We start from the raw sequence: 27,164 nt of genomic DNA on the forward strand, positions 1-27,164 counted from the left end.
GCCTCCCCGCAGCCAGCGGAGGCGGCGATGGCCTCTGTCTCCCAGATACTCAGATAAAGACTCCCCCCATTAAAGGCAGGCCTTTTGCTCCGCCTGAAGCGCCTGTGATGCGGGGGGGAGGGCACAAAAAGGCACTTTGCAAAAACGCTTGTCCGCCATTCGCCGCCCGCCCCTCACCGCCTCCCCCGCCTCACACCACCCGAGTTTCCTAGGCCAGGGGTCTCCAACCTTGGCAACTTTAAGACTTGTGGACTACAACTCCCAGAGTTCCTCAGCCAGCTGGCTGGGAACTCTGGGAGTTGTAGTCCACAAGTCTTAAAGTTGCCAAGGTTGGAGACCCCTGGCCTAGACACCCCTGGGACCCCCGTCCCCTCCTTCCTCTGCCTGATGGGCCACAGGGACCCCTGCTCCTCCCTGGGAAGGTGGAAGAGGAGCAAGAGAGCAGGGGTGCAGAGTGGAAGGCAGCCCCTCCACCCCACCCCAGCAAGGCAGCCTCCAACAGAGGACACCCCCCCTTCTTCCACTGGACTTGATCCTTTCTCTGACCCCTGCCTCCAGCCCCCCCAATCCTTGGTTGTTCTGGTCCTGGAGAGCCCCCCACACACACACACCCATCTCTTCAAGCGCTCTCGCTCCTTTAAAGGGCTGCTGATGGCTGCCAATCCAATGTACGGATGCATTTGAATCTCCACCAGCTCGATGTCTCCCTGGCACCATTCGTCTCCTGTTTGGGGGGGTTCATATCCACCACTCAAAAGCTTTCTTAGGCAGCTGCTCACAAGAAGTGGCTTAACTGAAACGCTTCCCTTAGGTACGAGCAAACCATGAAACACGAGCACTCCGTATAAAAGTCAATGAAAAATTTAATACTTTTTATGCTGAGTAACGTTTATAAAAATGAAAATAAACTTTTAAGGGCATCACAAAAGCATGTAAGAAGGCTTCAGGTATTGTCTGCTTTGGGGCTTTGGCGGTGCCATCATTCCAGGCCTCTTGCCAGCTCCTGGTTGGCCGGGAAAAACACGGGAAGTAGAAGTTCTGGAATTGGACGGTGCGCTTTTGCAGGCTTTGTAACTCCTAGGAAGAGAGAAGAACAAGTAGGCTATGAGATACAGTTATAAATGTGTCACCTCCGTATATCTTTTGTTTCAAAACAAGATCACACGGGCTTCTGCCAGTTTAAAAGGTCATTTGCACAGGGAGAAAGGAAACATAGTGACACCAGCCAAGGGACTCCTTTTCCTGAGTTTGAAAAGTGAGAGCTTCTTCATCCTCATCACTTTTTCTGAATAGTCAGCGCTCAGGCGGTATTTATATTTGTGTGGCTGTTGCAACGGGAGTGGGGAAGGAGAGGCACAGCCAGTCACTGTGTCAACTAAAAAAAAATACTCCTTTGGTCTTTTTAGTTGCCAGCAGAGAGGGAGTGGGGGAAAGCAGTGCATTCCTTAAATGCCTCAGATAATCGCCTTGGCAGCCCAAAGCTGTGGGTGTGCAAGAGTATTACTGGAGAGCTTGACTGATGACTCTTGGCTATGGATGTGACCCATTGGAGAATATACATCCAGGGGGTGGGGGGAAGACCAGGGTCAAGGGGGAAATGAATAATGTATTTTAGTGTCGGCTGCACCCAGCTAACGCCAACATGGCCACTCCTAATAAATCAATCTTTTTTACTCTGAAAGATGCGACTAGAGACTTCTGATTTGAATGGGGGTGGATTTGTTGGAGCCCTGACACACTGGTCATGTGAAAGGATTCCAAATTATTGTCGATGTTGGAATTCAACCCGCAGGCCTACCAGAGAATACCTCCAAGGAACGTTTCATGATGGAACAGTTAAAAGGTGCTTCATGAGCACTATGTCACAGTTTTATTCACCCTTTATGAAGAACTGGAAAACATACCTCGTAGAATAAGCCTGCTGTCCCCCAGATCCTTTTCTTTTCTTCGATTCTCTAAAAAAATGAGACTTCTTCCTCTTCCTTCCCTTGCCATTTTTGGTTTGGAAATAGCTGGACGTCGTAGACGTTGCTTCTCCCTCCTCCCCTTCACTGCCATATCTGCTAACGTCAATCTCTGTGGCTGCGAGAGGCTTGTTTTCCACTGTGGAGAGAAACCCAACTTCCTTAACACAATTCCTCTTTCTTAGTTCGGACAGCATTTCTGCCTCAGGGGTCCCATGACTGCCACCGAAATACTTGAGAACCTTGTGTAGACCAAAGCAACTGAGCCGTGTCCGTGATAAGGAAAAAAGCCAACAGGACAGAAATTAACATTTTAGCAAGATTCTGTGGCAGTGTGGCCAGCCTATGCATTATTTATTTATTTGTTTGTTTGTTTGTTTGATTTGATTTATATTGCCGCCTATTCGCCCATGGCAACTCGAGGCAGCTTACACAATGTAAAATCATATTTAAAACAAAAAATAAAAATAAAAACAATAAGAAGTAACAACAAGAATCAAATAAATTGGTAAAGTACAATAAAACAAAATTTGGGAAAACAAAAACCAACTCCCACCCCCCAACCCCGACGACAGTGGGTCATACTAGCCATCTGATGGGTTCCCTCCCTCTCTGGGTTCCCCAGGCCCGCTGGCAGAACCAGGCCGCCTTCAGTGCCTTTCGGAAGAGTATTAATGAGGGGGCCATTCTCATCCCTGGAGGAATGATGTTCCAGAGAGAGGGAGCCACCACGGAGAAGGCCCTTCTTCTGGGTCCCACCAGGGGTATCTCCCTCAGGGGTGGGACCCGCAGCGTTCCCTGCCTCCCCGCTCTAATGGGTCAGGTAGATGTGACCGGCAAGAGATGTTCCCTCAGATCACCTGGTCCCAAACCATGAAGGGGTTTAAAGATGACAACCAGCACCTTGAATTGCACCCGGAAGCAAATCGGCAACCAATGCAGCTCCTGCAGGAGGTGACACATGTGCACACTGGGGTCTGCATAAAACCATGCGGGCCGCTGCATTTTGCACCAACTGGAGCTTCCGGATGCTCTTCAAGGGCAGCCCCATGTAGAGCGCATTGCAATAATCAAGACGGGAAGTGACCGGGGCATGAGTGACTGTCAGTAGGGGCCTCTGATCCAGGAAAGGGCGTAACTGGTGCACAACCCGCCCTCCTGGTCACGTCCGCCACCTGCTCTTTGAGCAGGAGTCGTGAGTCCAGGAGAACCCCCAGGTTACGCACAGGGTCTGTTTGGGGTAGTGCCACCCCATCCAAGACTAAGGTGGTAATTCTCCCTGAACCAACGAACCCCAGACCCAGAGCCACTCGGTCTTGCAAAGCTTTCGTTTGAACCCGTTGCTCCCCATCCAGCCCCTAACAGCCTCCAGGCGCTGCGAGAGGGAGGATGCGGCAACACTGAACTCGCCACAGGCCGAGACATACAGCTGAGTCTCATCAGCATATGGGTGATACCTCAGTCCAGGGTGACGGATGATCTCACCCAGCGGCTTCATGTAAATGTTGAGCAGGAGCGCAGAGAGCAGCGAGCCCTGCGGAGCCCCGTAAAGCAGTGGGCGAGGGCTGGATCTCTCCCCTCCTATCGACACTGACTGAGAGCAGCCGCAGAGGAAGGAAGTGAACCAAGGCAGCACAAGGCCTCCCACTCCCACCCCCTGAAGGAGAATCCCATGGCTGATGGTATCGAAAGCCGCTGAGAGGTCAAGTAGAGCAAGGATGGATGCACTACCCTCATCCTGCTCCCTCCAGAGATCATCCAAAAGTGCGACCAATGCCGTTTCTGTCCCAAACCCAGGCCTGAATCCTGACTGGTCGGGGTCGAGATAATCCGTTTCATCCAGAAACCTCAGGAGCTCCTGCGCGACCACCTTCTCAACCGTCTTCCCCCAAAAGGGAAGATTGGAGACAGGTCGGAAATTATCCAACCGGGTGGAGTCCAGCGATAGCTTCTTAAGAAGAGGGTGGACCACAGCCTCCTTAAAGTGCTGGGGCACCGTCCCCTCCTGTAGACAAGCATTAATCACCGCCAGAGTCCACCCGCCTGTCACCTCCTGGGAAGCTTTCACAAGCCAGGAGGGACATGGGTCTAAAATACAGGTGCTCGTGCACATACTCATTAAGTAAATGAAGCGATTTAAATACCTGAGAGTATCTTTGTACAATACTTCTGCATCACGCCTATTATTTCTGCTCCATACTTCTCTAATTTGTCCTCTGTGACACCATCGATCTGAAGCAAAACTGCTGGATCCGACGACAATGTCTCTGGGGGGGAAAAATCTCAGTACAGCTTTCTTGGCATCTGCAACACCAAACTGGCTTGTCATTCCTGTCTTCCAATGGCTTTTTTTTTTTTAACTTCCCAGTTTAGGCTACAGCCCGGTGGTCTCGATTTCAAGTCTAGTCTTCCAACCCTGCTTAGCTTTTTTGAGATCAGCCAAGAGCTGCTAGATGTTGGCCACCTGCTGTAAATGGCTCCCTGTTGACCTCATGGAACATCCTTGTTTACTCCGCTACAATAGAGAAAAATCTTGCCATCTCTGCCTTCAGGAATGCGATTTGACTTTCCAACACCCTGTCAGGACTCAGTGACATTGACTGATTTTTCATTGAGAGCGTTATCAGCCAGATATCGCCTGAAGGTCATCAGAAAGAGACGAAGGAATCTGCATTAAATGGAGGCATGGCTATAGAAACAGGACACTTTTGAAAGTTGGAAAATCTGAAGACAAATTTTACAACTCTTACAGCACCTTACCAAGCAACAGATTTTTTAAATGTCGTCAGGTATCATGGCCTTTTCTGACCTAATTCAAACTTATGCAGAGAAAGCAAGTGAGAAAACAGGTGGATGAGATGGCAAATAAAGGAAGATAAAATGACAAGGGTTGCTATTTGAAGAAGTGTTGCATTCAACATACATAACCTGAGTTGCATTGAAGTGTTGGAAAGTATACCTTTGGCATGTCATGATAGTTATGATAACACGCCTATTGCAACACACAGGACTTATCCTCAACTATATCATATACATTTTTTCATGAAGATATAGATATATATATATATATATTACCTGCTATTCTTTTTAATGTGGCAGTGTTAAAAATATTAAAATAGTGGATATTAAACACTTTCCCAAGGTTTTTACAGACATCTGTGAGTTCGGAGAGACATTTCTTAACCATCTCTTCCCGTAGGGACATCTTGGTGTCCAAAGCCCTCTGCCTCCGAATATTGCTGGCACTTTCTGTTTCACAGAACTCCACCTAAAGGGCACGAAAGAGGCATATTGGTGTACAATATAAATAAGGAATGCTTTTGAAACGTTGTTTAGAAGAGAAGAAAGAAGAGGGTGTCAGAGTATAGTCATGAACTGGAATAGAGCTTGGTAACAAGGTCAGCCAATGAATAGGCATAGCAACTAAGCCAGCCAACGAGGACTGTTTGGAAACTGAAACTAGAAGTAGCCTAGGCGTGGCTCTATATTAAGCTCTGAAGCTATGTTGAGCTCTGAGTCTGTCTATTGAAAGTGAAACGGCTTCTCTCCTCTGCTGTGTGTCTTGCTTGCCTGCTGAACTAAAGTGAGACTGAGGTCTGTTTCTGAGCTCCTGAGTTGCTGCTGTTCTGCTCTGAACCTGTCACATGTCTGCTTCTGTTTGCTCCATGCTGGAGAAATCTACAACTGGTATTGTAAAATTTACTTTAGATGTTTATAAAGAAGTTAAATGAAGCCTCAGCCATCTGTGTTTACTTTTCTGGTGCTGAATTTACACTGCAATACTCTGAACAGAGGGGACAGTCCAGCACGACTGATGGCTGATAGCAGGAAAGCCCCTTTCCAGCAGCCCCATTGCTATTCTGTTTTTCTGAACCTTTCCGCACGGCTCCACGCCATGCTGAGGGTCATCTGGGCCTGCAGTCACGCACCTGCAAGGAGCCGTTCAGCACAGCAACAGCTTTTTCCCCCAGCTGGATGTAGGCTATCGCTTGATCATTAGCAGTGATGTACAAGTCTTCATCCAGAATCTTGTCCAGCACCAGCTTCCTAAAAAGTCGCTCGGCGTTATGGCGGGAGTAGGCTGCTCCCTTGCCAAAGAGACCCTGCTGAATCTTTGCAGCTTTTGCACCTAGGAAAAGGAGGAGAGTATAGCCTGTTTTCATGGCCAACGTATCATTTTGAAAGTTCTCAGCTCTTCTTCGGAAAGAACAGACTCCAGGATTGGAAACCTCTGGCACTGAACAAGGAAGAGTAGGGTCCACATCCAGATATACCCAGCTGGGGAGGCATGAGCCAGAGTGCGCTATCGGGCAGCCTGGAACATGCACCCCTCTCTGGGTTTCTCCTAGAAAGGGGAAGAGAGCCCAGCCCCCTCCTGCTTCCTACACTGGTAGCCAGGGCAGCCAGAGGGATTGTCCAGTCCCTCCCCAGGCAATTCCCTTGGCTTCTCTGTGGCTGAGAGAGAGAGAAGACACCCCCAGGGGTGGGTTTCAAATAAACTCACCACCGGTTGGTCAAAAATGTGAGTGCGCACACGGCTTCTGCACATGCGTAGCTTTTGCCGCCCGGCAAGGCTCGACCGAGCAGCCTTTCGGGCTTGCTTCCCTCCGCCTCTGCTCTCTGGGGCAGCAGCTGTTCTCTCCGCTGCCGCTCCTGTTGGGAGGGCAGACTGCAGTTTAGCAGCCGTGAGCCGCCCCTTTGGGTCCGCTGATTCTCCTCTGGAAAGCGCTGCGGCACAGAGAGAATCGGCTGCCAACCCCAGAAAGCACGTGGAGCGTCTCCACGAGCGAAGCCTCGGCAAAGCAGGGAGGGGCAGCAAGGGACGGAAGAAGCGGCTGCAAGGTCTCTGCTGCAGCGCTTTCCGGATGGACCTTCTTAAAGGTAAGGAGAACCATCCCAGCCCATTCCCAAACTGCTTTGACCCTCCTGCGCCCCTGCCGCCCCCCACCCGCTGACCCTTTGGCCTAGTGCGGCAGGCCGCAGGCCAAATGAATTGCTTCACTCTGCAAGGCCGTAGCTTGAGGCCAGAGGGGGGCAGAGGCATGCGGGCGGAGGCTCCAGGGCAACGCCGGAGTTGGGGAGTGGCACATCCTGGGCCCCGCCCAAGGCGAAGGGTGAGGGGGCGGCATGCTTACCTTTGGTGAGCAGAGCGGGTGAGGCATGGAGATTAGCCGGGCTGCATATGGCAAAGGCAAAATATAGAGGGTGGCGTGGGGCAGGCAGGACCAACCGGTGGTGCAGTTGGTTCTGTGAGGGCGCACTTCGCGCAGCGCAGCACTCAAAGACGGCCCTCGGTACCAGCGCTGGTGAGAGGAGCCGGGTTTTTTTTTTAGCTCAACCGTGGCGTGGTAATCTGCTCTGCCCCACACATCAGCTGAGCTAAAGAACAAGGGGATTTAGAACAGGAAAGGAGGGCAGGTGGGCAGGGCCAGCCAGAGGAGGCCTCTGCCGGTTCTCTGAACTACTCACAAGTTCTGCAACTGGTACCACCAGAACCGGTCCAAACCGGCTGAATACCATCTCTGGACACATCCCCTCCACCCCACAGGCAAATATGGAAGCAGGGACGGCCGTTGCCGAGGCACAAATTCCACCCAGCCATCTCTGTCATGCGAACAGGCTGCTGCTATACTCCGAGCCCCCCCCCCCAAAAAAAAGGACAGGGAGGGTGATCAAGGGAGCCACCGGACTCTCGGTGGACATGACTGAGGCCGAGACCATGCGCACCTGCCCTTGGCAAAGGGGGCTGGGGAGAAGAAAATCCCCCAGCTAGTTTTACAACCTATCCTGCATCCAATACAAACAGGGTTTTCAAATGTGTATAACGTAGAACTTACCCAAGAAAATGTCGATCATCATATTGAGGGTGTATCTTCCTGCATTTCGCTTGATGTTTCTAGTTCCTTTTTCACCACAATATTCCTTTACAAACCTCACAATGTTTTTTACTTCTTCGGTCACGTTCTTCAACTTGTATACCTAGTAAGAGTAGTTTTATTAATTCTGTACCTCGTACGAGCCAATACACTACAGCATTTTAATCCCATTTAAATGTAGCGTTAATGTAATTAATAACTTATAATAGGAATATCATATAATAACTTTTTTGGTATGAAAAACTGCCATAATGAGAAAAAAAAGTGTGCTGTCATTTGGAAAACTACATTCTTCAGCTGGCTGCTTCCAGCCGTTCCCAGGAAGATTTATTTGTTCAGCATTTATATTTCATATTTCTAAACTGCCCACTCCTCAGAGAGGGGCTGGATCCAGCTGGCAGGGCTGCTCACCTGTTGTTTGGAGCAGTTGTCGCAACTTACTTCGGGGTGCTCCTTACAAAATCTAGGATTAAAGCCCGTTTCTCCGAAGTAGGCCAGCAACTGTATCCTCCGGCATTCCATGATGTTCTCGCAGTAATGGACCATGCTGTAGAGGTTGTTGAAGTGTGTCTGCCGGGTGTGGCTGTTGCCCTCCCTTTCCACTGAAAGGCAAGAAGCACAAGGGCTCCTTGTGAGGAAAGGATCCAAGACCTGGGACAAGCGACTAAAGTTTCACAAAACTGCTGCAGACCTCTGAAAAACCCGGCGAGGATGGAAAGAAAGGCCCCGCAGACCTGGGAACCCCTTTCGTGGCCGTTTTCCTGGAGCAAGGAGATCCCTCGGCCGCCAGGATCAGATCTGCTGGATCAGATTAGGTTGGGACAAGCACCGTCCCAAAGCTTGCTAGGAAAAGCACCCGGCGATTGCAGCGAATTTTCCATTTTTTGTAAAAATTGATTCCAGCCGTTAAAGCCCAAGATAGATCCATATATCCGCAAAGAAGCATAGATCCCTTGGCAAGCAGGAAGCAAAAGAAACCAGCCAGGCAGCCATTATAATCAGCTAGACTAATTCCGATAAAATTACTTTCCAGGTAAAAGAAGTCAAAGCCAAATTATGAAATGCTGGAACGTAATAAACTCAGTCTTGTTTTGGCTCCGAATATTGTTGGAGTGGCAGGCAGCGAGTGTTGCTCCGGGAAGACCTGCTTGCCCAGAGCAGCACGGAAAGAAGGTCATCAGCTGGACACTCGGTTTAGGGTTTTCTGTTCGCTGCTAGCCAACTGGGCCCTTTGGGAGCGAGCAGCACCCTGGGTGGGCAAGGGAATAAAAGCCCCGGCCTTGAAAGGACACTTACTCAGGATGAGCCGCCTCAGCCTGGTCACGTCACTGTAGCTGTAGAAAAGCAGGCAGTGGGAGATTTCGCCATCCCGCCCACTTCGGCCAGACTCCTGGTAGTAGCCCTCGATGGATTTAGGGAGGGAGGCGTGGATCACGAAGCGCACGTCGGGCTTGTCGATCCCCATTCCAAATGCAATGGTGGCACAGATGACCTGGAAGGCAATAGAACAAAGCCGCTTCCTTCATGCTGGGCAAGCCAGAGGCCCTTGGACCTTAGCTGTTTTCACACTGGACTAACTCTGGCTCCTTCCCTCTTTCTCGTGCCCAAAGCTCAGGCTGGGCAGAGCACCTGCCCTCCTCGGCCACGTTCCCTGCCCACGGGCCTGGCTGCCTCTTCTCCCGCATGGCTCCCTCCTCTGCGTGTGCCGGTGTGGCTGGGGATCAAGGAGAGTCCAGGGCCTCGCTAGGGAAGAACCAACGCGAGAGTCCAGCCAGCTGACCGGCAGAGCCGGCCAACCCTTTGGCCTATCCCCCTCATGGCTAGCCCAGAGACCCCGCCAGGACTTCAGGCCACCCCTCCTGCTCTTCTTCAAACCCCTCCCAAGGAGAGCAAAGTCAAGTCCGCCGACGGCTTTATCAAGGTCCGATCGGGGGTGGGGTGGGGGTCAGCCCAACTGCTACACCGGGCAGTGCCACAAAATAGTATGCGGTGCATACTGAGCCCATGTCTTCTGAACTGGAACATTTTGTCCCATTTGATAACAGAATAACAAGAGTTGGGAGGCACCTTAAAGGTCTTCTAGCGCAACCCCCTGCCCAAGCAGGAGACCCTCTACCATTCCAGACGAGGGGCTCTCCAGCCTCTTCTTGAAAATCCTCCCGCGACGGAGCGCCCACAGAAGGCAAGCCTGGCTAATCGTTCTGACAAGTAGCTTCCGCTCAATTCCAGGTTGCTTCTCTCCTTGATCAAGTTTCCATCCGCTGCTTCTTCTCCTGCCTCTTCAGGGGCTTTGAAGAAGAGCTTGGCTCCCTCTTCTCCTTTGGGGCAGCCCCTCGGGTACCCTGGAAGGCTGCTATCCTGCGTCCCCGCCTCCCCAGTCCTTCTTTTCAGACACCCCCAATTCCTGCAACTGGTCTTCGTGTTTTGGCCTCCAGCCCCCTCATCATCTTAGCTGCTCTTTTCTATACCGTGTAATCTTTTTATTGTAAGTAGTCGCCAACCACGATTGATGCCAGTGTTTCTGTTGCTAAAGGAGACATCTGTTAGGTGAGCGTTGCCCCATTTTATGACATGTCTTGCAACGGTTGTTAAGTGAACCGCTGCAGTTGTTAAGTTAGTCACACGGTTGTTAAATGAACCGGGCTCCCCCGTTGATTTGGCTTGTCAGGAGGTCGCAAAAGGGGAACACGTGACCCCCTGGGGACACGGCAACCGTCACAAGTATGGCATGAGTCAGTTGCCAAGTGTCAGAATTTTGATCACGTGACCATGAGCTACAATGGTCACAAATGTGAAAAGCGGTGATAAACCTTTCCTCAGTGCCATTGCAACTTTGAACGGTCACTAAACGAACCATTGTAAGTCGACGGCTACCTGCAATATGGAGACCAAACTGGGTGCAGCATTCTAAGCGTCCTGAAGGCTTCTCGTCTTCCCAATCCTCCTGCTCAAGCCACGGTATCGATCAAGGGACGGGAAGCCGTATTTCACTGTTCCCTGTCATGTCCACGGAATCTGAGCCGCTCTGAGCACTTGGACTCTGACCGGGCTCGAGAGTTCCCTGCACTTCCCTTTGCAGAGGGTGAGTCACGTTGCCCCCCGGCCCCCGCCCACCCCTTTTGCCTTCATGGCTGACATGTGTGGCTGCGTGACTGGATCTCCCGTCTACCTGGCATCCATCCTGATTGATCCACTTCTGCTGCACGAGGTCTCTGGTGCCGTCCGGGAGGCCAGCATGGTACGCCAGGGCTGAGAGGCCGCCTCCTTGCAAGGCGTTGGCCACGGAGTCACATTCATACCGTGAGAGACAATAAATGATTCCCGAGTCACCTGCAACGCACAGGAAAAGGTTCAGGGTCTCAAGTCCTCCAAAGCCATGTGGGCAGCGCAGCCTTGTGTTCCCGCGCAGCCTGGATTAATTGCTTTGGGGGTGACATTTCTCTGCAGAACACCAAAATTTTCTCGCGGACCACCAGTGGTCCCCAGCCCACTGGTTGGCGACCCCTGGTCTAAAGATCTCTTCCCATGTTTCTCAACCACTCTAAGCTGACTGTGGAATTCTGGGAGTTGAACGCTACCCATTTAAAAGTTGCTGAGGTTGAGAAATGCTTGTCTGTTCAAGAGGGTGATATGTTTTGAATTCCAGTTCTACTCAATGGCAGCTTGTAGCAATTCACCATTGGACAGAAACAAACCCAAACGTCAAACTTGACGTTGTTCCTTTATCTCCATGTCTACCCTGCCCGTTAGACCTCGTAAAAGATGACGCGGTCCTTTCCCATCTCTTAGCGGCCCAAACACCAAAGCCGGCTTCTCCCTCTTCCCATAACAAGATGATGAAGGTGAAGCTCTGGAAATGATGTTGGCTCTTGCTGCTCTGCCTACATCTCCGCATGGTCCTCAACTGATACTCTCCCGTGGGGGGCATGCAATGTAATGCGCGTAGACGCCACTGTTCCAGAAAGGAGGGACCTGCCCAAATTCCTAGCCTTCTCAACAAAAAACATGTTTGAAAAAAATATGCACAAAATCATTTATCCCCTTCTTGAGTGTCTCCAACCGGAAGCGGGACGGCCTTCTCTCTGGGACGCCTGCATTTGGATTTTGGCCTTGAGTAGGCAAAAAGCCTCAGTGGGCCTTTCTAACTCCAGAAAAGGCATAAAGGTAGGGAAAAAAGGGGCATTTCCAATCTTTTGTATCTGGCACGTCCCTTACAAGCAGCTCATTGGTGCTATTAACCCAAATAATTTTCAAAATTAAAGGGCCCCAAATTCCAAAAGGGTTGAAGAAACTTGCATTAGCGACACAGCACCACTTCATTTATCAACGTGGGGCATTTTTGAACAGGTTTTGGATATCTACAGAATCATTCCGCAAGGCCCACCTATTTTGTGCATATTTCACAAAGGAACTCCAAGATACCAAATACCTGAATTTCTCTATAATCTAATAGGAACATTGGGTTTCAAATAATCCCATAGAAGTAGGCACTGGCCAAGGAAGGAGGAGTGATAACTTACAGGGGTGGTATTTTCTGATCCATTGTAAGCAATCTAAAGCAACGTTTTTGGGTTTCTTGGGTAACACGTAGTATTTCAAGTTGTGCCTGTTAAAGCTCATTGTAAACCTAGAAGGATATCAGCGATTTAGTTGAATAAAAGGATTATTGAATGACTACAGAGCTCATCTATACAGCAATCCCAGTAAAGCTATTTCCTTCTCCAAATTCCCCAGGAGGGAAATCTCCCCTCTGCCTCCGAGTCCAACTTACACCTGGGGCTGGTGCATCTCCAGTTGATTCAGGATGTCCTTCTGCACTCTGGGGTTGGCGGTGGCAGTAAGAGCCATCATGGGAACCAAGGAGAACTTCTTTCGGAGCATGTTAAGCCGCTTGTAATCTTGGCGAAAATCATGACCCCACTAATAAAGAGATTTCTGGAAGTTACATTTACATTTATTTATCTAGTCATGTGAAGAAAAAAAAGCACACCCTCTTTGTGTTCGTTTTACATACCAAGACACAGTAAAAATCATCTGACCCTTACCAGTCTTTTAAAGGAGGTAAACACAACCTCAGATGAACAAGAGGATGTGTCTTGATATGTAAAATCACAGAATTCCAACAGGGTGTAACTTCATCACATGACTGTATTCAGCCTCTACTATTTTTACAAATAACTCCAGGCCGCAAATATATCCATTCCTCCTCCAATTAACCCACAGCAACCACCCTGTGAGATGGGCTGGGCTGAGAGGGGGGCACTAGCTCCAGCTGGCTTTCATGCCAAAGGTGGGAGTTGCAGCCTGGTGCCTTGACCACGAGGGAAATAGAGGCCACTCCCGTGACCCTCTGCACCCTTTTCAATGAATCGGATCACCTGACTGACGCAGTGGGCCTCATCGATCACGAAGCGAGCCAAGAGCTGCCGCTGGTACAGATTCTCCAGCGCTGACATCAGCCGACCACTCGAGCAGACCTGGGGGGAGCAAGAGCAGCAAGGAGGCCCAGATGCCCCAATTCCATGGCTCTGGCACGGTTCTGAGTCTTCTGGTCTCCTTCACCCCCAGGCCCCATCAGGCAGGCAACGGCAGCCAAAGCCTCCTCGCCTACAGAGGGACCCAGGCAAAGCCTGGCTCCATTCAAGCCCTTTGGGTCAGCTAGAGCGCTGCTGAGCGGCTCAGGCCTCCATACAAACCTTCTCTGGAGTAACGTAGAGGAGTTTTATGATGGGGTCCTTCTTTGAGAGCTGCATGTAAATTCGGGATGCTTCGGCGTCAGTCTTGTCACCTGTGAGGTACGTGGCTGGAATCTAGACAGAGAAGACAGCAGCTGTACTATTTGCAGCTAATCTTGGTTGCTGCTGACTGCTTCGTTTGGAAACCGGTCAATAGTAAGGCCAATGCTTGTGCTTGGAGTGGGGAAGGCCAGACCAGTGCTCTGCTGTCGGGCAGTGCCCGTCCCTTCGACCACAGAACCAAATTGTAAGAAGCACCACACAATTTTAGCTGGACCTGTACTTATAACTACTGTGAACAATATTGGAAGCCACTTTTGTACATCAATTTTTCTTACTTTTCTATTTTTCTTCAAAAAAAATTCTTTTCTTGCACTTTTTGCTTTTTCTTTGTCTTCATTTTCATCTCCTCATTTAAAAGTTTTAATAACAATTATATGGAAAAAGACCCAATTCTAGCTGGACTGGTAACTGCGAGGAAGCCGAGGCTATATGTCGTCCTTTTGACGAAAGCAGTTATACACCAGATTTTCTTCCTATATTTTTAGCTACATTTTGTACGAACACAAATTCTACAAGAATTTAGAGTTTTATATTTGCACGGTCAGACTGCAAAGATCAGAAATCAACATGCCCGCGACAGATACAGTGATCTTAAGACAGTTTTGCATTTCATGCCATTTGCAATCAAGCAGGAGGCCATCTTGGACTCACGTCCATTGAGGTCAGCTTCTGGACTTGATCCACTATCAGGGACCTCAACGGGGAGATGACGATGGTGACTCCCACGGAAACACAGGCTGGCAGCTGATAGCAGAGACTCTTGCCGCCTCCTGCGTGGACCAAAAGCACAAGATGAAAGCTCCACTCGTGTTCTACTCTGCTCTTAGTTCTATACAGACGAGTTCTATCTGCACAACCACAGGAGGAGGCCCAATGCTCCCAGTCACACTTTCTCCCTCACCTCTGCTACTGTGAAGATTAAAATCTGGCCCGAGAACTGAGATGCAAAGAACCACCATGTGCAACCTCCTGTTTGGTGCAGGAGTGAAGCATCCCCGGATGGTCCTTAACACTTGTGCAGGCAAAATATAATGATTTCTTATGAAATTTATTTTGGAAATGGTTCCTTTGGTTTTTATTTAAAGCGCAGTCAAAAATTAGATGAGTTCCGATTGTTACGCACACTGACTGAAATCCTGAAAATGGCTCCTAATCATAACGAACAGCATGTCAGCCTTCAAGATTTTCTCCCTTTGCTTTGCATCTTTCGGCTGTCATAACGGGGGGAGGAGGGGGGAATGGTTATGGGAAGTGAGCTGGAGGTGTTACAAACCAGAACTGTATAAGCTGGGGTGGGGGGTAGATTCTTGCTTAGGTTTCTATCCTATGCTATGTGCAGCCGCAACCCTTTATCAAACTATGTCAAGGACAACGGACAGAGGCCTCATCGCCACCTGGAGATACCCACATGATGATATACACAACTTTTAATTGGATGAGCCAATTGAACTATTGGGGGTGGGAACGCTGCCATTGATTTGTATGTGTGATTTATGCGCCCATTTTCTCAGATTCAGAATTCTTTTGTTGCTACCACTTGATTTCCAGTAAAAGATATCTTTTCTCTGATTAATGGAGTCTAAGTATTTCTTTCTTGGACTTTGAATGGAGCACCAACTGACACAGCAAATCATACCTTAAACCCAAACCAGAAAAAAAGCTCAATTGTGGTTGTAAGTCAAGGACTACTTGTATGTAGAACACAGGCAGGTTAGTCGTGAACACCAACTAGCAGTCCAAGGACACAAGGAAAATTCCTTAATCACACAACATGTGGGCAGACTCAACGACAGTTCAACTGGGAAACCGTGAGCATCCTAGACCAAAAATGCTGGGGAATTCCTGGAGGCACTCAGACAAATCAGCCATGAACAGGGATAAGAGGGGTAAATGAACCTCCCCCCCCCCATTTCCTTGGGGGGCAGCAGGTGATGACCAGTCAGAGATGGGTTGTGCCTGAAGACTCACCTGTGGGCATCAGAATGAAGCAGTCCTGGCCCAGCAAAGCAGCATTGATGGCTTCAAGCTGATTGGTCCGGAAATGATGGAGACCAAACTTTTTATGGAATATCTTCAGCATCTCATTAGAATGTGGAAATGCTAAACCTCTGAATGGTTCCAGAGCAGCATTTCTGGAAGGCGTATCCTTAATGAGTGGAGGAACTAGGAAGAAAGCAACTTTTTGTTATGAGATTGAAGACAAAATATATTTGCTGTTTCCAGAATTTGTAACCAGCCAATCAAGCGCTGAAACGTAATTAATTTCATAAACATAAAAATATCTGAATATGTTTCAGGGTGGGAGGAGGGACTGTGTTACTAAACCACGTCAATGATGAGCTGCGGTGCCACACTGGCTAGAGTGCAGTACTGCAGGCTGCTTCTGCTGACTGCCCGCTGACTGCAATTTGTCAGTTTGAATCCCACCAGGCTCAAGGTTTGACTCAGCCTTCCATCCTTCCAAGGTGGGTAAAATGAGGACCCAGATTGTTGGGGGGCAATATGCTGTCTCTGTAAACTGCTTAGAGGGCTGTAAAGCACTGTAAAGCACTGTATACGTCTAAGTTCTATTGCTATGATTAAATCTCAGGTTTCTCCCACTCTGTTTCCACCCATAAATATACAGAACAATGTGAAGTCTTGAAGAGGACTCAGTTTGCATCTTGACACACAGCTCAGCCAGTGAAACCCTTTCAGTCTTCACCTATTACAACATAGCAACTTTGGATATAATGCCACTAGATTCAAAATTACCATTAAAGAGGAAATGCAAAAAGTTGCCAGAAAAATAGACACTTTTTAACAGTTCTAGTCCTGCCTTAGCCATAAAGTCAGGAAGGAGGCCTTGGCTGAAAATGCTGAAAAACCCTGCCAAGACTGGCCCAGGCAGTCTCCAAGAATTGAATATTATTGAGCAGAAGGAAAAAAAATCTATTGGGAAAACCATTTGCTCTATTTAAAATTAATGCATTTAAAGAGTTATATTTCCAAAAACACATGAGAACTTAAATGTTAACAGCCTGCTCTCATTTGCGCCTTTGTATGTGTGCATGCGCACAATGCATAGCGATTAGTGGTCTTGCACGGCTGGCAGGCTGCCAAGGACCGCCACTCTCCCTCATGACTTTTCACATCAGAACCATTATTATGGCTGGTCACGCAGTCAGCCAGGTGTTGAGACTGGATTTTATCCACCTATCGAGTCCTTCCCAAGGATACGTTGTTATTTGATGTATCCTATATGTATGTTGTTTGCCTGAGCAGGGGGTTGGACTAGAAGACCTCCAAGGTCCCTTCCAACTCTTGTTATTTTATTATTGTAAAAAATGATGACTGGGATCCATACGTGTTTCTTTACGGAATAAAAATGATGGCCGGATGCAGCCCAGAACTCTTTTTGGAAATACGCCTCCCACTCCAAACAAGGAACCAAGGTTAGCAGGGCCAACGGGAGAGAGTTAGCTAACTTTCAAGCACCTCATCTGCGCAGGTCCACGTACCTATGGCCAGCCAATTTGTGCACTGGGAAATACTCCTAGGAACTATGTGGTGAGTGCCCAGACATTTCTAAAAATCCAAATACACTCAAAAAGGTTGAGTTAATGTGTGGATAAGAGTTTCCAATGCCAGGTGGTTTGTAAAGCGAGTGAATTACACACTTCACTGCAATTTCTTACTACAGCTCATTTCCCAGAATGCACTTCAAGAAGAAATAGGGTAAACTCACCAGGGCAACTCTTGCCACTCACAGAAAGGTCTGTGAAAGAAAAATTGCTATGCAGAAAATCAGCGCCTTCCTTGGACGCCACCGAGTTTCCTTCCAAAAACAGTTTTGGTGCAGGGGAGGCGCCTGCAGCCGGCCGGGCCGGGCCCTGGGACCCAGCGCCTCTGGCTGAGGAAGCACTTACTGCATCGTCCAAGTCATCCAAATCTTCCATATCAAAATCATCCTGATGAAGCTTCTGCCCTCCAGTTGCCCAAGGACTCTCACTTCCCCCGTTGCTCACAAGCGGAGGAGCAGCGGGCTTTCTTCGGCTCCCCGAACTTGTTCCATTCAGCGCTGGAGGCCACCAGCGCATCTCGGCTTCTAAGTTTGGGTTTTGGAGTCCAGCTATGGCACCGGCTTCCCTCCTGGGACCAGATGCGCCTGAACGTTCCACGGCAGGAGAGGACGTGTCCCAGGTAGAACCTTTCACAGAAACGGACGGATCAGGACTGGCCCATCCTTGAGCGGGTGGCGGGTGAAGGCCATGCAGGGGGGCAACGTCACCGAGCCGCTTGCCGGAAAATGGTCCAGGAGTAGAAGCGCCCCCTTGAGGAAGCAGAGAAGAGTAACTTCCGTCGTGGGAGCCATCATAGTTAAAATTATGTTTGCAGTTTATATCTAGAAATGTATCAGCACCGGTTCTGTTTCCATTCCTGGGATTGCTTAACAGTTTTCTTCTGAATATAAAAAAAATGTAAGTTATTCTTTTAAAACTTTCCCAATGAATTTGCTGGTTCCTTCCCAGAAACCCCTCTTCTTCATCTTTTACCTTACTTGCAACTCACAACTCAATTTAGATCCCTGCCTGTAAAACGTAACTGACATTAAAACATCTGTTTGAGTTATTATACAAAAGCATTTTCACAGTTTTGACTTGGCCAATAAAGAGAAGCGATACTATTATCCTAAATATCCTACATACAATATATCTATCCTTAATGGCAACGTATTGTCTTGTGGAACCTTTCCTAATTGATAGAAACATTTTCAGTCAATACTGAAATTGAACATTTTCAACAATTCAATCAATACTCCTGACCCTCAGTGGCCATGAATAATAAAATACTGTCCCATTTAAAAAGTATTTATTATTATTGTTGTTGTTGTCATTGCTGTTATCCCATGAGTTTCCTGTAGAACTATAATACTGTGCTATTATCTGATCATTAAGAACTCTCTTGTTCTACAACATTCCTGTTTCTCTAATATAATAGATGCGGAATAATTTTCCCCCTTATGAACTAGGCATGTTTTCCAAGGTTGGACTTCTGTGGAGGTTCAGTTCAGCCCTGAACTGAATAGCACTGAAATCATGAGATACTAAATCCTGGTGAGAAAAAGGGAATTTATTTGCATAATTCTTCTTCTGAAATAAATATGGGAATATGGAATATTATTCTGAAATAATATCCATTTAGCGATAACCTGTGACAAAGAATCTTCCACTTTCTAAAAGTTATCTTGCATATCTAAAAATACCCGGCCTGCTTTATACAGCCTGCATTAATAGCTAAGAGAATCCCAGGGGGACCGAACACTTTTGCAACGTGGACAAACTTATCCCGTCTTAATTTCTTAAGGTAAAGAAGGAAAGCCCCTCATCGTATTCCAAACCAGCAACAACTCCCAACAGACCTGCAATCTCTAAGACGAAGCAGCTCTTGGCCACCCACCCAAGACTTCAGCTCTCGTTCTGGAATGGAGTCCACCAGTCTGCAGATGTCTTCCATTACACAGAGGAGGGGCTGGCCTGAAAGGTAACAGGGTTCGGTCACATATTTTGCAAGGCACCAGCAGTGCAAAGATGGCTGACAATCTTTTGATGATAATCAAAAGAAAATAACTGGAATATGTCACCAAGTTTTACCTTCCTTCCTTCCTTCGCTTCTTTTGGTCGATTCTCCAAACTCTGGAAATTGGTTCATCGAGAGTTCAGGATTCAGTGTTGTCTCATCAGCTGATCTTTGGGGAAAACGCCCAACAGTGTTAAGAATTATTAAGAAATCCAGACGTATTGAAATAGATACACTTTATACATCAAATAGAATTTTAACAAGACAGTGATTTTTTGCACACATCCACAGTATTTCTGCCAACAAAAATTGTATGCATTTCTATAGTCAATGACTATTAGGAAAATATGGAATTAATGGAAATTACATTTGAGTAAAACAACTGTATTGAAGTTTGAAAGTTAATTTTTCAGTGAGTGCTTCCTCCCATTTGCTTAAATACTACCAGCCAGAGAAAGAAATTATTTGATTTTCTAGGTGTTTTTTTTTTTTGCAATAATACACCTGTCACTAAAAGTTGTATTGATTTATTGGGTTAAGTCGATTAACAAATCTTTATAAATACAAACAATAAATCTTTGATAATATTAATCACCAAACTTTGTTAAGATTTTTTTCAATTATTGCAGATTATCTTAATCCAATAGTCTGGTTTATAGTATTGGGCTGATATTGATCCTGGCTCTCCATGACCTCTCATTAAGGTATCCTTTGAGCCAGCTGGAGGGGGGGAATGCCGGGAGGGCGCATGGAGACCTGCAAACATGAGGCAGCAAGTACTGGAAAGGCTTCTCCCAGAATGAAGTTAACGGGGCAAGAGGGAAGGACTACTTTCTGCTGGATCATCTCCTCTGGAAAACGGGCATCACACATTTTCAATAACTCAGTAAGGCATTTGACAAAGTAGTTGACGGTCTACTTCTTGGTAACATGGAAAAATGTGGAACAGGCAGCATCACCACCAGATGGGTTCACAACTGGTTGGCCAACCACACTCAACGTGCCGTCCTCAATGGAGCTACATCTACATGGAGGGAAGCATGCAGTGGGGTACCTCGAGATTCTGTCTGAGGCCCAAAACTCAATATCTTCATAAATGACTTAGTAGAGGGGATAGAAGGGGAATTCATCACATCCGCAAACATCAAACTGGGGAGGGAGGGGGGGAGGAACAGTCAACGCTTTCAGAAATAGACTCAAGATTCAGAAGGAACTCGATAGACTTTGTTGGCCCAATCCAACAAAATGCCATTCAGGAGTGAGGAAAATAGCGTTCTGCACTTAGGCAAGAAAAAACAAATGCCCAGGTACGGAATAGGTAGTACCTGGCTCAACGGCAGCAACTGAAATGGGATATAGGAGTTCTAGTGGACAATCACTGAAGGATGAGCCAGCCGTGTGCTGCTGCAGCTGCCAAAAAAGCCAATACAGTCCTAGGTTGCCTCAACAGAGGAACAGTAACAAGGTCACGTTAATATCACTCGGAATACTGCATCCAATTTTGGTCACCACAATACAAAAAAGTTGCTTAGACTCTAAAAAGGGTGCAGAGAAGAGCAACAAAGATGATTAAGGAACTGGAGGCCTCCCTGCCGCCAACCCAGAAAGATTTGGGAACTCTGATCTAGGAAGTATTTGTAAAATCAGCTTTTAATGGCTGTATTTCCATGATCGAATGATGCAGGTTTGCCACTAGCTGGGGGAAGCGTTCAAAGACTAATGAAGGCAGTCAGGAAGGCCAAAGATGGCTTGAGAGGTCACAGTAAACGTATCAGGACACTGCTGGAGCTACAGATAGCCCTCCACGTCACAACCATTCGTTTAGTGACCATTCAAAGTTACTGTTCTGACCAAGGCTTCTTGAGACCATAATTAACAACTCTCGTTTTATTTCAACGCTGGGAATTATGTTCATTCCCAGCCCGTAATGAGTCTCAAACAGCTTCTCAAGATAAGCACCCACCTTTATCTCCTTTGAATTGCTGCCAACTACTAAAGTGCCAAATGAACTGTAAAAAGCCAACCGAAGTACAAAGTCCACACAGAGCTTCAAGGCTTAATCCAAACATAGCGAACAACTTTGCTTCCTGCAAAGGTTTTCCTACCTTTGCACCTCCTTTATACCTTATGGGAGGGTTACTCCTGAGTTGCCCCTTTTGTCTTAGATGCTCTTGCCTTCTGGCAGCTCTGCGAACATGCACACTGGGAACAGGCTCCCCTTTTGTTCCTCTGCCTCGCTGCTGCCAGACTCTGGAGGCTCTGGAGTCAGCACATAACTCCCAGATGGTCCTGGCCCCATCTCTGCATCAGATGCAAGACCCTTGTCCAAGTCCTCCCCAGACTGGTCCCTGTTCTTCCCCACTGTCCAATTCCCTGCCGTCTGCACAGGCTGACGGCGAACATAACAGTTACAGCTGCACTGAAAAACATGACTTCTGACCAATGTTTACATTTACGACCGTTGCAGCATCCCCATGGTCATGCGATCCAATTTGGATGCCTGGCAACTGGCTCATATTTATGACGGTTGCTGTGTCCCAGGGTCGTGTGATCCCCTTTTGAGCCCTTCTAACAAGCAAAGTCAATGGGGAAGCCAGATTCACCACGTTATTAACTGAACTGCAGTTATTCACTTAACTATGGCAAGAAAGGTCATAAAATGGGGCAAAACTCATTTAATAAATGTCCTGCTGAACCTCGGTGGCACAGTGGTTAGAGGGCAGTACTGCAAGCTCCTTCTGCTGCCTGTCGGCTGCCTGCAGTTTGACAGTTCGAATCTCACCAGGCTCCAGGTTAACTCAGCCTTCCCTCCTTTCGAGGTGGGTAAAATGAGGACCCCGATGGTTGGGGGGCAAGAGGCTGACTAAGAAGTTTACAAACTGCTTAGAGGGCTATAAAGCAGTATATAAGTGCTATTGCTATTGCTTAACAGCAGGAATTTGGGGACAATTGTGGTTGTGAAGACTACTTATACAGTGGGGAAAGGGGGAAGCCTTCTGGAGGGGGTGTGGACACAAAACCAGGGAAGACACTGAGCTTGATCCTATGCTGGAGGCCACTGGTGAACCTCTCCCTTTCCTCTGGGGTGGTTTAGAGTCCAAGCTCACCCACTGTAATGCTACCACCTGCCCTTTTAGAACCATTTGGTCGTTTTACCTTCAGTGTTTTACCTTTAGGGGGAGTTCTGCTCATTCACTCATGCAGACCATTCAGATATATACATACCAGCTATTTCCCACAAGGGGCCGTTCCAGAAAAATGCTGTCTTTGTTTATTCGTACTAACCCTTAAGATAAATTCTAGTGTACCTAGTGCTCTTCGACCCGAACAAAGCAGGCAGCACCTCCTCTTCTGGGGATGGGGGTATGAAGTCCACATAGTCTTCGGACTCACTGAGCACTGGACGGTCATCCCTTCCCTCGTCCGGTTCTTCATTCCCACTTAAGGGGAGGCCAGAATCATTTTGCCCTTTGACCAAAAAAGAGCACATATTAAACAAAAGACCAGTGAAAAATAATGAACGTGTTTAATCATTAAATAAAATATACAAATTACACCAATAAGAGCCACGGTGGCGCAGTGGTTAGAATGCAGTACTGCAGGCTAACTCACTGCTCACTCCAGGAGTTTGATCCTGACTGGCTCCAGGTTGACTCAGCCTCCCATCCTTCCGAGGTCGACAAAATAAGGACTCAGGTGGTTGAGGGCAAGAGGCTGACTCTGTAAACCACTTAAGAGAGGGCTGTAGAGCACTGTGAAACGGTACGTAAGTGCTATTGCTAATCAAGCAAGGAAAAGCATTAAGTACATTTTTTTTCTGTATTAGATGTGTTGATTAGTGGGGACACACACCCAACTCTTTTTACTCCTGTTATGTGATAGGGAACAAGGTCAGACTTGGACTATGAAGAACCAGGTCCAAACAGCAATAGAGCTCCAAGTTCCTTGATGTGACCTCAGGCTCAATGGGGGGGGCTGATTAGCCCCCTGGGGAAGGAGCACCATGGCAGAAGTCCTGCACAAACACCAACACCTTGACTAGCCTTGGAAAATCGGCAGCCCTGGAGCTGCTTAGCTCTTAGATGGGGACCTAATGTGGAACTTCAAGGTTGTAAGCTAGACTGGGAAGTTGAAAAACATCCCAGAGAAACTAATGACAAATTCATAAATTAAGAGGAAGCAAGCTTCACTTGAGAGTCTAGCTTAAGGGTCACATGCTGTAGTAAATTCATTTTCCGAGAAGTTATCCTCCCCGTTTCAGAACTGATTAGAAAAAAAGTATTTACCAATCCAAGATTTTTCTTTTTTCTCTGTCTGGAAAGTTTCCAAAGATTTCTCCTCTTCACGTTCTGCATTTGAAAAATCTCTCTGACTGGAATTAGAAGAATCAAGACAAGGAACAGGCAGGCTGCCTCCCTCTTGTTCCTCATGAAGTGTTTGCGTTTTCCTATTTGTACAAATATACACATCATCACATTTTTCATTATCTCTTCCTGTGCTAGATATCTTTGACTTGCTGACAGAGGGGTTTTTTGCAGTCTTTCCATTGTTTACAGACAGCTTATCTCGAAATGATACAGACAGTTTTGGAGATATTTTCTGTGGTCCAGTTGTTTCAAAATCTTCCATGTCTTCCCAAATATCAGTAAGGTCAATAAATGAGTTGTTTAAACAATTATTGTCTGGGGTCGGGATCTCAGATCCCCCCACTTTGCCCTCTGCATCACCTTCTTTCACAGAAGAGATAAAACAATCTAAATTCTTGGCATGTTGATCATCCGAATACTCTTGTTTTCCTTCTTGAACTTTCAGTGTTGTTTTAAACAGCGCATTAATTTTGGTTTGTTTATTTTTAATGCCACTTTGTTTTTCCAAAGAATTGATATTCTTGTCCTTCAGGGCCAGAGGTTTTGTTCCACCCAGATGTTCTGATGCGCAGTCATCAAGGCAATTCATCTTTCTGAATATAAATCCCCTGCAAAAAATGGGTAAGTTTAGACTTTAGCCAATCATAATGATAGAACCCTTGGAAGCCAGTCAGATCCAGCACAAGCTACCGACTCCAACAAGGGGCCCCTTTTGCCACTATTTTGGTGTGATTACAGACAGGTGTTTGAAAATTGTAAGAAGCTATGCTATTATGTAATTCTGCAGCTACTTCAGCTCTGAGAAAATGTACAATACCAGATGTTTCTCAATTGCTACTACCATATGCCAGCATTTTATGGCAGAAATCAGAACGCCACCTCTAGTCTCCAGAAAGCTCTTCTCTAGATTTATTGGCAGCATATTTATGGTTTTTAATATATTTATTATTAAATACATTGGTTGACCTGGATCAATAAACTCTGGAAGAATTCTAAGGGGGCTTCAACACCCCACTAACATCCTGCATCTAAACTCAAGTTAAATAACTCTTGTAAATTCATGGAACAATTTTGCCTTTGTGCCCTGCCTGGATGCCATCATGATAGAAATTGATATTTATCAGTGGTGGTATTCAAATAAAGTTGCCACCGGTTTGGTGGGCGTGCTTTGCGCATGTGCACACACGTTGCATGCATGCGCATGCCGAATGCGCACTTTTTGCAGGTGCAGAGGTGTTCTAACTCGCCTCCCGCAAGCATGATCCCGGTCGCTGCAGCAGCTGCCATGCTGTGCTATTATGTGCCACCCAAAGCAGCTGCGCTTCGAATTTTGGCCGTAAAAGTGAATATGGGAGCCTGGGTGGGCGGGTGGGACAAACACAGAGCAGCGGAGAGAACTGCCGCTACCGGCCCTCCAGTACCAGGCAGAACCGGTCGAATTCCATCACTGATATTTAATTTTTTTTTTAAGGCTGACCACTTCAAATAGTGTAGGTCAATGATGGCAAACCTTTTTGTTGTGGTGTGCCGAAAGCGTCCGTGTGCCGGCACTCACAATGCATGCACAGAACCACCACCCCCGCCCTCTTACCTGCACTGTGCACGCACGCGCCTCCCACCTGATTTTCAGCCCGTTTGAGGCCATTTTTGCTCTCCCGGAGGCTCAAGGAAAGCCTCTGCAGCCTCTGGAGGCCGGAAAACGGGCCTTTCAGAAATACCAGAAGTGCCCATTTTCAGCTTCTGGAGGGCCTCTGGAGCCCAGGAGAGGCCATTTTTGCCCTCCTGGAGTCTGAAAATGGGAACGTTTCGGCACTTCTGGTATTTCCAGAAGGCCCATAGTCTCAAAAGATGACAAGGCTTAACAGAAGGAGCTTAAGGCCTGTCCTCTCTGGGCAGCATGTGGGACAAGCAGATGTTCTTGGGAGAAGGTGGCCCTGCAGGTAACCTGGTCCTAGATCAGACATCTAAAGTGTTTAAACGTTTTGTTGTTAGGGCATTGCAGATACTCAATTCTCTACTTTAAATGTCCTACAGTCCCCCCCAAAACAGACCCTGATTAGATCCACTGTCCAATCTATGTGGCAGGTTATTTTCTAAGTGCTGTGATGAATTGTGACACTGTACATTTCATAAACAATATTTTCAAAACCATGCCTGGTAGAAACGGATTATCTGGATCCTTTTCTGTCAGGTTTCAGATGTCTGAAATGACATCAATTGCATTTGTGGGTGACTCCAGCAAGAGTTGGGCGGAGGTAGTGTCCATCCTGAATCTCCTTCTGTAATAACAACTGAGGATGGACCTTGGGAGGCAGGAGGAAGAGCTGCAAACTGGACAGCTGTCAGGTCAATGGTTTCTCAGAGCACCAAAGGAAAAGGGGCGTGGGAAGCATTTCAGAAGGAACCCGCTGGGTCCCTTTTCCGGAGAATGAAAGGAAAGGACTTTGCAGAAACCTCATAATAAAGATATTATGGAGGGTTGGGCGTCTTGTCCAGACTACTTGGAAGGACTAATGCTTTCATCTCTCAGTGCCTTTGGTACCATAACAAGCCACTGTATCCTTCTGGCCTGGTTGCAGGGTTCAGGAATGGGAGCACAGTTGTGGGCAGAGCTGGTCCCAGTTGGGGTGAATGGGGAGGACGGTTCCAGCTCCCAGTGGCCGGTTTCCTGGGAGGCAGCTCAGGGGTGGAGGCTCTCCCCACTCCGATCTACCGGAGGCCGCTGGGCCAGGCAGGCCTCGGGCGACCCTCCGTTGTGCCTCTCTAACCTGGAGCGACTAAGTCGGAAGGTGGAGATTCGGCCTCGGGGTCTGGACGGGGAAGAAGAGGCTTCAGCGTAACCCTGGCAAGACTGAGGGGGTTCTGGGTTCAGGGCCCCGCCGACCCACGGGGGGGTTTCCGCCTTTCATTCTGGACGCAACTGCACCCTCCCAAAGAGAGGCGGGGGGCAGCCACGGAGGGCGGGGAGACGCTCTGGCCCAAGTTTCTCTTCCAGCCGCGCCTTTTCCGGGTCTGGCAGGTCAGTCGCCCCCAGGGGGTTCCCGCACGGCGCTCGGCGGGGCCGCCCGGGAAGGCCTGGAGGGCAGCAGCCGGGGCCGCCGGGAGCCCCTCGGGACGGGCCGAGGCGGCTGCGGGACCAGCTCCCCCGCGACGGAACCGGACTGCCCCGATCCTGTCCGGCGGCCTCCGCAAAGGCCGGGGCTCCACGCGAGGAGAGGCAGCGCAGGGCAGGCCGGCTGAAGCGGCCCCGGCGCGGCTTGCAAGGCGCCGCCACCGGCCTCCATCGCAAGCGGCAACCGCCCCGCCCGGAGCGACGTGCAGGGACCGGGGGGGCGACGCCTCCCTCCGGCCCGCCTTTCCCGCCCACTCGGCGAGCGCCCACTGGACTCACGCGGGCCTGGTCCTGGGGGCGCGGCGCGCGGGCCGAGGGCGCCCCTGGCCGAGTGGCGCTGCAGCTGCTCCCGCAGGTTGTTGCGCGGGAGGGCCGCCATGGCGGCGGAGGCTTCGAGCGTCGCGCCTTCCCGGCCCGGAGGCGCCCGATTGGAGCTCGCAGGCCCCGCCCCGCCCGCGGAAGTGGCGTCAGGCGCCTTCCGGCGAGAC

The 27,164-nt window shown here is 48.4% G+C and overlaps 1 protein-coding gene across 1 annotated transcript; it reads right to left on the reverse strand.

Moving 5' to 3' along the window:
• Positions 1 to 839: 839 nt before the first annotated feature.
• BLM (BLM RecQ like helicase) lies at positions 840 to 27,162 on the reverse strand. The gene is made up of 22 exons (XM_087972992.1): positions 26,976 to 27,162; positions 26,520 to 26,537; positions 23,484 to 24,172; positions 22,506 to 22,665; positions 19,272 to 19,366; positions 19,040 to 19,154; positions 17,366 to 18,081; positions 15,607 to 15,801; positions 14,290 to 14,408; positions 13,537 to 13,650; positions 13,219 to 13,317; positions 12,612 to 12,760; positions 12,361 to 12,467; positions 11,010 to 11,170; positions 9,137 to 9,332; positions 8,252 to 8,442; positions 7,802 to 7,943; positions 5,894 to 6,093; positions 5,040 to 5,232; positions 4,109 to 4,231; positions 1,905 to 2,103; positions 840 to 1,077 (listed from the first exon to the last, which is right to left on the reverse strand). Exons 1-22 carry the CDS (start codon positions 27,053 to 27,055, stop codon positions 921 to 923), a joined length of 4,218 nt encoding a protein of 1,405 aa, XP_087829118.1. The 5' UTR covers positions 27,056 to 27,162; the 3' UTR covers positions 840 to 920.
• Between the last annotated feature and the right edge of the window lie 2 nt (positions 27,163 to 27,164).

This window comes from Notechis scutatus, chromosome 11 (genome assembly GCF_049901735.1).
Source record: "Notechis scutatus isolate UNSWTSFEM ecotype Mainland chromosome 11, rNotScu1.2, whole genome shotgun sequence".
NCBI lineage: Eukaryota > Metazoa > Chordata > Lepidosauria > Squamata > Elapidae > Notechis > Notechis scutatus.